This window comes from Musa acuminata, chromosome BXJ1-4 (assembly GCF_036884655.1).
Source record: "Musa acuminata AAA Group cultivar baxijiao chromosome BXJ1-4, Cavendish_Baxijiao_AAA, whole genome shotgun sequence".
Lineage (NCBI taxonomy): Eukaryota > Viridiplantae > Streptophyta > Magnoliopsida > Zingiberales > Musaceae > Musa > Musa acuminata.
In genome coordinates, this window is record NC_088330.1 from 10961396 (window position 1) to 10972189 (window position 10794).

Below are 10794 nucleotides of genomic sequence, written 5' to 3' on the forward strand. Positions count from 1 at the left end.
AAAAAAACTCCTTTATAAAGAAGACGGCCCCGCGCGGGGAAGGTCGGTTTTGTGGGGCCATCGAGTCAAAATAAACTTTGACCAGTTCTTGCCGTTCGAAACCCCTCTCTCCTTGACACGTGTGTCGAAACCTGTGAATATTAGAATCGGATCGTATACCTAAAAATAAAACAAAATAGAATTATAGAAAGCAATAATATGTATCAATAAATTAAAAAAAATCTTAAATCACTGTTCGATTTTTAAAAACTATTCATTTAGACTCATAAAAGGATAAAAAAATTTTATTCCTACAATCAAACAAAAATGATTAAAAGATTTAATTCTCGATGTATATTGTCTAGATTCAAGTCTAATACTTTGATTTCTCGATGTGATGCTAATCCTCTACCTCTTGCGTGAAGATTAATGTTAAAAATTTTGATGTTAAAAAAGTTTGATATCATCAATTACAATAAGATTTAGTCAATTTAAGGTTTGATATGAAAATTTTCACCTTTTTTTTTTTAATTGCAAATGTTCAATTATGCTAAAATATTACTTTAATTTTTTGGGGAATAAATTTTGATGCTTATTTAACAGAACTTCTATAAAAAAAATTCTCAAGTTGCATTTTTTTATTTTTCAATTTTTTATCCAATGAAAACTGGATACTTGTCATTTTATGAATCCTAAATGTTGGACAGCTCCATTCTCAGGTTCATGGGTGGGGAATAAATGCTGTGAAAATGGCTCATTTGAACTGTATTATGATCATTTATATCTCCTACTGCAAGTCAATAGACTAGTCTTCAAAATTGATATGATAAAAAATGCATGTCCTTAAAAGTGGAATTTGGAGAAGATGCTGCTGCTGCTGCTGCTTGGTTGGACTTGTTCTGATTGACCTGATCTACTACATCTTTATCTGTATTTCTTTAGGTTTAGCTGAAGCACAAATCATTTTGATTTGGTTTGGTTTGGCAATTATTAACACATCAGAAAATACTATCAAAAATATGTAGAAAAAAAAGGGAGAGATTTAACAGAGTAGGATCCTTAATCTGAGCTACATTTGTTAGAACAAACTTGAGGGGTGACTTCAGTGCATTGCCAGCTTGTGGGGATTGATTGAAGCCAATTTTGAAATCCAAAAGCTGTGTTTTTGTGACCAGAAAACAAAAAACAAAACTTGCATGAGATGAAGAACTCATTTTCGGACTGTAGATGCTGCAGAAAGCAATTCAATCATGATCGATTTGGACACAATAAATGATGCTTTCTCATTGTTTTTTTGTTTCCGTTTTTTTATATTTATTTTCGGAAGGGAAAAAAACCACCAAAAGTTCAGATTGTTTCTCTTTTCATAATAGTTTTCAGAAACAAAAAAGTTATTTATTATTTGTTTTTGTTTTTTCTGCTATCAAAAAGGTTAACATAAAGCCAAATGGAAACACTTTTGGTTTCTTGTTTTCAGAAAAAGAAACACCAACGCTTCCATATACGAACGAAGCCTTTTTCCACCTTCCTCCTATCGATCTTTCGTCTCCTTCGACTTCATTCTCCAATCTCCTCATCCAATCCCAACTCGATTAGGGTCTCCAGAATCTTACCTTTTTGCTGCATCGGTCATTCCGGCGTGCTCCGATCCCAAAAGAAGCCATTCCAAATGAGAATTCGGGCCTCAAAGATCCCACTTTTAAGCTCCATTTCCGATTCCCCTCCCTCCCTGTCGCCTTCATTGAATTCACCTCCTTCTAATGATTCGTCGAGTCGTTGCGAAGGCCTCGATCTCTTGGTGTTGGCTGTCATTGAAGTCTTTGGAGACGGAGCTCTGGAGATCGAACGGATTGGGAGCAGTGGAGTTGGGGAGGAGGAAGGGAAGCAAGAAGGAATTGAGATGAGGAAGGAGGAGCTGGATGGCGGAGTTGAAGCTGGTACGAAGCGGAAAAGTAGGAGGAGGCCAATGGCAACGCCTTCCAGGTTCCAGGATTCGGTGCTGCAGCCATGGAAGCGGCGCACCCGGCGGCGACTTAGCGAGGGGAAGCGATCGGGTTGAGCGGCAAGGTTGGGTTTTTTTACTTCGGCTTTTGCTTCTCGGGTATCGATTTCAATCTTTTTATGCGAAAATTTTGTAGAGATCGAAAAATATGAATGAAAGCAATCTGAATCAGTGCGCGAGTTTCCACTGACATTGTTAACTTTCAACAAAATGATTGGATTCGGTTTTTGTGGATCAGATTATTCCAGTTTCAGATTTGTTTATGATTGTGTTCGTTTTCACATTGCTGATAGGTGGAATGGGAATCTTGTTAGCTTGTAAGGTCTGTTGGTCAAGAGTTTGTAGCGACAATGTGAACTTTTCCTCTCTTACTCTGATGGTCTTAGTCGATTCTTGTCTAATTTTGAGTTAATTGGAGGAGGATTGCTTTGCAATTATGCACTTCGTTATCATCATTCCTCTCTTGAATGTGAGGATTCAAATTTTGTATACTGATCTCTTCTTAAATTTCGGTTGTGTGATTCCTTTTGTCTGACAAGTTAAAACTGTGAAATCTTTTTCCTATTTGTCAAAAATTGATTGTTCTATTGTCTATTCTTCTTGTTGTTTGAATTGAATAGCTGATAAACACAGCCATTCAGGAGTCTTTGAGACAATTTGAAGCTTTAGACGACCACTCGAAGTGCATAAAGGTGAGACTGTTGGTTGATCAGGCATATGTAGTTTGCATCTTCTACTCATTTCAATCAGTCAGGTCATGGGCAACCGTACAAACCAGTTCACTGTAGTGTTGCAAAATAAACTTATATGAAAGTTCATGGTTCTTTTATTTGATACCAGCGATTAGTTAAATTGGTTCCTGGAGTAAAAAATTTCTTTTCGGTGTGATTCTTCCTTGAGTTGTTGGTCTAACCAAAAGGCTGGGGTTTTTTCGGTAGTCAATGTGTTTTTCTTTCTCCCTACTTCTTTCTGAATACGCTTTTGATTACTTATAAGATGTCTGAGTGCTGAGGTGGAACCTCTTCTTCTCTTGGTCTGGCTAATTATTTTAGCTGCTCCTTCCTTGTCTGATAAGTACTGCACATGCTTACTGCAAACTCAAGATACTTAATTCATTTGTATAGTCAGAGTATACTCGTTATCATTCTTGTTGTCCATGTATCTTGTTATTGGAACATGATAAAGCTTAATCTAGGCCCACCTTTTTGTTGATATAAAGCTTGATACTTTAGCTGCAGATAGTGTAATTACTAGGATAATTCAATCAGGATACTGTATTTTCATACCATTATTATACCACAACAGATCAGTAGTTACACCTTTCAAAGAGATGTTATGTTGACATAGTCTTTTCTTTGACACTGGGCATTGATAACTGGAGTATGTACAAGTATAAATGCATAGCAACTGGAGCTGCACTTTCTGGTCTTACTTTTGGTGGTAGTCAATGTACACTAGGTTTTGTGACTCTGCTTCCATGAAGGAAAGCCTGATAGCTTAATTCTTTGGTTAAAAAAATTCAAAGAAATAGATGTAATATGTACAGAATATGCAAACTGACCCCTTTAACTGATGTCTTGCAAGTCTTGCTCTGTGAGTCCTTAGCTGATTTTAGAAATTGTTAGACGTCACATAATAACTCATTGCAGATGACAATATCGTAAGATGCTGCTTATGAACTTTTATTGAATTAATCTAGTTAATGAACATGAATAATTGTCACAACCACCTTTCACGTTTGTATTATTGAAGTATTTTGGGAAAAAATGGACTTAATCTGTACATAAGTGAGAGTTGTGCTGTTGTCCATGGTGAATGTCCAGATGAAGATTGCACTTCCATCTACATTCATCTTTTCTCTATAAATAGAATAGTACTTTTAGCGTCTTTTTCTGAATGACAAGTTCGGTGATGAACTAAATTTTTGCACCTTTGCAGAGAAGTGCATCTAGCCACTTAGTCAAGAGTATCCTGTATTTTGCTGATTACACTTCAATCCTAGAACATGATATCTGGTATCTTGTTTATATTCTCCCTCTCTCTCTCTCTCTCTCTCACACACACACACACAACACTCCCCCCTCTCTCTTTCTTATGAGACATTGCCTCAAATATACAATGAGGTATTTGTCATCTTGTTTAACAGGCTTAAGAATGAAATATTAGATTTATGAACAACTCAGTTGTTGGTTTTATAAGTTTGTGTGACATTGATCCTAAAAAAATCTGCTCCTGCTGTTATTTCACTCAGTTTTTCATTTATGAATACTATACACAAGTGCCTTGAGACATCATACAACAATATTTAGGTTAGGATGAAATATATCACTTGTTTTGAGTAGAAAATTTTCAAGTATTCCACAGCTAAGAATGTTGAAGGTGCACTTTCTTATGCTGGTGAGTATTGACTCCAAGCATCACCAATACAGTGAGAGAAGGTAAGCACTATCAATGATTCATGCTTCCAAGTTCTTTTAAGGCATCACAAATGAGGAAGATGTGAATGATCCATGACAGGCACTGCTGTCTTAATGAAGCTGGAACAGAGTTTTTGGACATATGAATCAGATTCTAAAGAAATTGGTCAAATTGAATCCTACTTGTGCCCTGATTTACACTAACAGCACATGAAAATGCTGTAAATATGTAGACTTGTGGGAATAAACTAATTTATTTTGATACAAATTATGCTCAAGTTTGACCTATGAAAGGGCAAACACTGCTTTATCTTTCATTCTTGATCTGAGCTACATATCTGACAGGACTAACACTTGTATCTTTCTCTGAAATGTCAAGCTTCAAATGGAGTCCATCTCTTGTCTTCATGTATATGTATAGCTTCTCATATAGTCAACCCAACACTGCTACCAGCTTAGTAATTTTTATATACATTTGCTATTAGGAGTTCAAGACTTATGCAGTTTGATGTGTTTTCGTGGACTATTACTTCTGCTCATTATGTATATAATTGGCTTATATTATCACTGCCTAAAACTTGGCTGAAAAATGATCTTACCAAATACAACTTGAGAGTGGTAGAGAAGCAAAGAGCCAAGAGACTCCCAAGTTTCCATGGAACAGAAAGCATGGAGAAAGAAAATGATTTTGGTATCTCCCTATATGGTGATCACCTTTGAATAGGACGATGCCTCGACATAGTTAGGATCGGCTCGCATGAGGAGAAACTAATGTTATCTTTGAGTGTCGAGACTTTCCAACATGGTGTTAATGATCATCATTTTATAAAAAATCTAATATCTGAGTGCTTTTGATTACTTATAAGATGTCTGAGTGCTGAGGTGGAACCTCTTCTTCTCTTGGTCTGGCTAATTATTTTAGCTGCTCCTTCCTTGTCTGATAAGTACTGCACATGCTTACTGCAAACTCAAGATACTTAATTCATTTGTATAGTCAGAGTATACTCGTTATCATTCTTGTTGTCCATGTATCTTGTTATTGGAACATGATAAAGCTTAATCTAGGCCCACCTTTTTGTTGATATAAAGCTTGATACTTTAGCTGCAGATAGTGTAATTACTAGGATAATTCAATCAGGATACTGTATTTTCATACCATTATTATACCACAACAGATCAGTAGTTACACCTTTCAAAGAGATGTTATGTTGACATAGTCTTTTCTTTGACACTGGGCATTGATAACTGGAGTATGTACAAGTATAAATGCATAGCAACTGGAGCTGCACTTTCTGGTCTTACTTTTGGTGGTAGTCAATGTACACTAGGTTTTGTGACTCTGCTTCCATGAAGGAAAGCCTGATAGCTTAATTCTTTGGTTAAAAAAATTCAAAGAAATAGATGTAATATGTACAGAATATGCAAACTGACCCCTTTAACTGATGTCTTGCAAGTCTTGCTCTGTGAGTCCTTAGCTGATTTTAGAAATTGTTAGACGTCACATAATAACTCATTGCAGATGACAATATCGTAAGATGCTGCTTATGAACTTTTATTGAATTAATCTAGTTAATGAACATGAATAATTGTCACAACCACCTTTCACGTTTGTAATATTGAAGTATTTTGGGAAAAAATGGACTTAATCTGTACATAAGTGAGAGTTGTGCTGTTGTCCATGGTGAATGTCCAGATGAAGATTGCACTTCCATCTGCATTCATCTTTTCTCTATAAATAGAATAGTACTTTTAGCGTCTTTTTCTGAATGACAAGTTTGGTGATGAACTAAATTTTTGCACCTTTGCAGAGAAGTGCATCTAGCCGCTTAGTCAAGAGTATCCTGTATTTTGCTGATTACACTTCAATCCTAGAACATGATATCTGGTATCTTGTTTATATTCTCCCTCTCTCTCTCTCTCTCTCTCTCTCTCTCTCACACACACACACACACACACACACACAACACTCCCCCCTCTCTCTTTCTTATGAGACATTGCCTCAAATATAATATGAGGTATTTGTCATCTTGTTTAACAGGTTTAAGAATGAAATATTAGATTTATGAACAACTCAGTTGTTGGTTTTATAAGTTTGTGTGACATTGATCCTAAAAAAATCTGCTCCTGCTGTTATTTCACTCAGCTTTTCATTTATGAATACCATACACAAGTGCCTTGAGACATCATACAACAATATTTAGGTTAGGATGAAATATATCACTTGTTTTGAGTAGAAAATTTTCAAGTATTCCACAGCTAAGAACGTTGAAGGTGCACTTTCTTATGCTGGTGAGTATTGACTCCAAGCATCTCCAATACAGTGAGAGAAGGTAAGCACTATCAATGATTCATGCTTCCAAGTTCTTTTAAGGCATCACAAATGAGGAAGATGTGAATGATCCATGACAGGCACTGCTGTCTTAATAAAGCTGGAACAGAGTTTTTGGACATATGAATCAGATTCTAAAGAAATTGGTCAAATTGAATCCTACTTGTGCCCTGATTTACACTAACAGTACATGAAAATGCTGCAAATATGTAGAGTTGTGGGAATAAACTAATTTATTTTGATACAAATTATGCTCAAGTTTGACCTATGAAAGGGCAAACACTGCTTTATCTTTCATTCTTGATCTGAGCTACATATCTGACAGGACTAACACTTGTATCATTCTCTGAAATGTCAAGCTTCAAATGGAGTCCATCTCTTGTCTTCATGTATATGTATAGCTTCTCATATAGTCAACCCAACACTGCTACCAGCTTAGTAATTTTTATATACATTTGCTATTAGGAGTTCAAGACTTATGCAGTTTGATGTGTTTTCGTGGACTATTACTTCTGCTCATTATGTATATAATTGGCTTATATTATCACTGCCTAAAACTTGGCTGAAAAATGATCTTACCAAAGACAACTTGAGAGTGGTAGAGAAGCAAAGAGCCAAGAGGCTCCCAAGTTTCCATGGAACAGAAAGCAGTATGGAGAAAGAAAATGATTTTGGTATCTCCCTTTATCGGTGATCACCTTTGAATAGGACGATGCATCGACCTAGTTAGGATCGGCTCGCATGAGGAGATACTAATGTTATCTTTTGACTGCCGAGACTTTCCAACATGATGTTAATGATCATCATTTTATAAAAAATCCAATATCGAAAGGGATATTTCTAGTGCCCAAGTTAATAAATCGAGTGACTCGATAAGATAAAAATAAAGAAAGAGAATTAATTCACTATCCCTAACTTCAAAAAATATTTTATTTTTTTAATTATTATTGACATGATAGATTTATGGATTAATGATCATCATTCTATAAAAAATCCAATATCGAAAAAGATTTTTCTAGTGCCCAAATTAATAAATCGGGTGACTCGATAAAACAAAAATAAAGAGAGAGAACTAATTCATTTTTCCTAACTTCAAAAAATATTTTTTTTAATTATAAATATAAATATCTTAATGTAACTATTAAAAATATATAAATCGAAATACTAAAGATAATTAATTATAAAAATAATATGTAATTACTCCTAGATTTACTCAATTGAACTTTTACCTTTAACTAGTGATGTGATTGATCTACAAGTGAATATTTCTTGTATCAGAGACTATATAATTAAAAAAAAATCTATCAAATAGACTGGTCGACATCACTGTTATATTGAAGACATTAAAACAAAATATCTTCAAAATAATATTGACGGGAATTAAATAGCGTAAATCTGATCGTACAGTTTTGGCTGTTCCAATGCGCAAAATGAACGGTTGAGATATGAGATGGGACATAAGTGAACGGTTGCCCTCGGGTCGTGGGTTCAGTCGTGACTTAAAGATCTTGTTTTGAGTGTGGCAACCGAGGAGGGGACGAAACCCGACTTAGCCGGAGCGGATTCTTCTCTCTCTGCGGCCGCCTCCGCCTTGGCCGTCGGCTCGATCGCCGTTTCTGCTCTTCCTCTAAGGGTACGCCCTCCCTCCTCCTTCCCTTCCCCCGCCCTCTTCCCTTTTCTCTGATTCAAGTCGGTGTTCAGATCACATTGTTTGGGGAGACGTTGGTTTCGCCACCAATATTTTTAGGTTGCTCGGTCGGTCTTCGATGTGCCTTGTTCGGTCGCTGTCTGATTTGGGAATCGGCAATTTTATGTTGAAGATTAGCCCTAGACACACACACACACACACATTCTTCACCTTCAATATTGTTTGCTGGTGTGTCATACGCAAGATGCGCCCTTTGTGCTACCCTCGACTCGAAGCATATGATCCCTGTCTAATTTTGAGCATCACAACCATCAAGTGGTTGGTTAAAGAGACGAAGCTGGCGGATTTTAGGAGGCATTGAGTTATAGCCATCGCCATGGGAACATCCTAATTATAGGAGCGATTATTTTCTTCGTATTGAATGCGAGGGCACTTCTATACAGTGTAGCCATGTCTAACATCCAATCATTTCACGCCAATGTGTTAATCAAATGGCAATTTTCAGCACATCATATTAGAATTAGAATTTCGTGGTGTTGAAATGTTCAATGGAGCTACTGCACTTGTTGTTCTTGGGTAATTTGTCTTAGGCAATTCTATAGGTTTATACATCATCAAATTCCAAGAGATTACTGAAGGAAGATGCTGCATTTCATTGTAGTAGTACATTAGTAAGCCTTATTTCTATGAGAGAAGGTTAAAATTTTCTTTAACCATCAATTCCTGGTAAATAGTTTTCTCTTTTTGTTATTCTGAGGACCTACTTGAGCAGATGAATGCTACAACTGGAGTTAGTGGCTTTGCTAAGTTCTTGTCTGGTCTTTGAAAGGTTGGCGATTAAACTGCAAAGGATATAGTAAAAGCAGTCATGTCATGTTGGTCTTATGATGAGCGTTCCTGCAATATTGTTTCGTTACATTTCTGTATTTTAGTTACCAAGAGAAAAGGAAGATATCTGCATTTCCATATATGCTTAGGCACATAAATGAGCTTTAAGCATTATGCAATCTGATAGAACCTTAATAATATGCTAATTGCCATGCAGGAAACGTTTTTAGGCTTAAATACTTGTGCCTTTCAAGTTTCATCTAATTTACAGATATTTTTTATTCAATACAAGTGCTTGGGAACATGTTGTAGATAACCATTAACCAAAATTCTGATACGTGAAGTTTCACATTCAAATTATGGTCATGGTGAAACTTACATTCTGCATTGTGGAGAGAAGTGAGGAATGAGAAGCTCTTTTGGATAAAAGAGCATGGAGTTTGTAAGAAAGTTTTTTGTCTCTTAATCAACTCTCGTGAGATCAAACTGCTAGTTTTCTCTCTGGTTTCTAACAGATCACAAACATGGTTTTCCTGGAGGTAGAAATGGCATGGAATGTGGTAATTTTGCCTGAACAACTCGATGCAAATGGACTCCTCCTCCACAAAGCCATTATCTTGCGTCTTATGGATGACATAGCAAATAGAAAGGCATCGAAGGAGCACGGGTACTATGTTGCAGTTACTACCTTGAATTCAATAGGTGAAGGAAAGGTTCGAGAGCTGTCAGGAGATGTTCTTTTCCCTGTGACTTTCAGCTGCATCACCCAGAAACCCGCTAAAGGTGAGATTTTAGTAGGGACCGTGGACAAGATTCTGAAGCAAGGCATATTTCTGAAATCCGGGCCAATAAGTAGTATATTCCTTTCGGAGAAGATGATGAGGGATTACAAATACGTTGGAGGGGAGAACCCAATGTTTTTGAATGATAAGCACGCAAAGCTCGAAAAGGACACCATGGTGAGGTTCAAGGTACTCGGTTTGAAGTGGTTGGAATCTGATAGAGAGTTTCAAATTCTTGCAACTCTGGCAGGTGATTTCCTTGGGTCTTTATGAAGCAGTGGCAGTGAAAGCTGCATGTATGATAAGAAGAAGGGCATCGGATGGAGTTAGAGCTTCCGATTTGCTATCTGTGTATGGCGTGTGGGATGGCATTTATGTTTTCATGATCCAACGTTGCTTGTGAGCTGTATGGTGATTGTTGTGAATATTTGGCTAACCCATGATGGGGGAAGTTAGATGCATTAAATTAGGAGTTGGAAGATATGGGTGAACCTTTTTTCTTTTGATCTTTTTGTATTTTTTTGTTATTGTTTGAAGGGCAACATTTTGATACTTTGGCAACATATGCATTTGTGCTTTATATGTATGATATGATAGGGTTTTAGAACGAAGGGGCATGTGGGTATTTTTGGGTTAATTATATATTATCTCTTTATATTTTGATTAATTTAATATTTTAATTTTTAAATTTAAAAAATTTATATTGGAATTTCTATAGTTATAAAAGTGAAACATTTAATTTCACGACTGAAGATATAGCACATGACAGTAGGATATAAAAATGATAATCAAAAATATAATTTTAATCT

General features: G+C 36.2%; 1 protein-coding gene across 1 annotated transcript; it reads left to right on the top strand.

Moving 5' to 3' along the window:
* The first annotated feature begins 8227 nt into the window (after positions 1-8227).
* LOC103981367 (DNA-directed RNA polymerase V subunit 7) lies at positions 8228-10596 on the top strand. The gene is made up of 2 exons (XM_009398084.3): positions 8228-8360; positions 9719-10596. Exon 2 carries the CDS (start codon positions 9728-9730, stop codon positions 10256-10258), a length of 531 nt encoding a protein of 176 aa, XP_009396359.1. The 5' UTR covers positions 8228-8360; positions 9719-9727; the 3' UTR covers positions 10259-10596.
* The last annotated feature ends 198 nt before the right edge of the window (positions 10597-10794 follow it).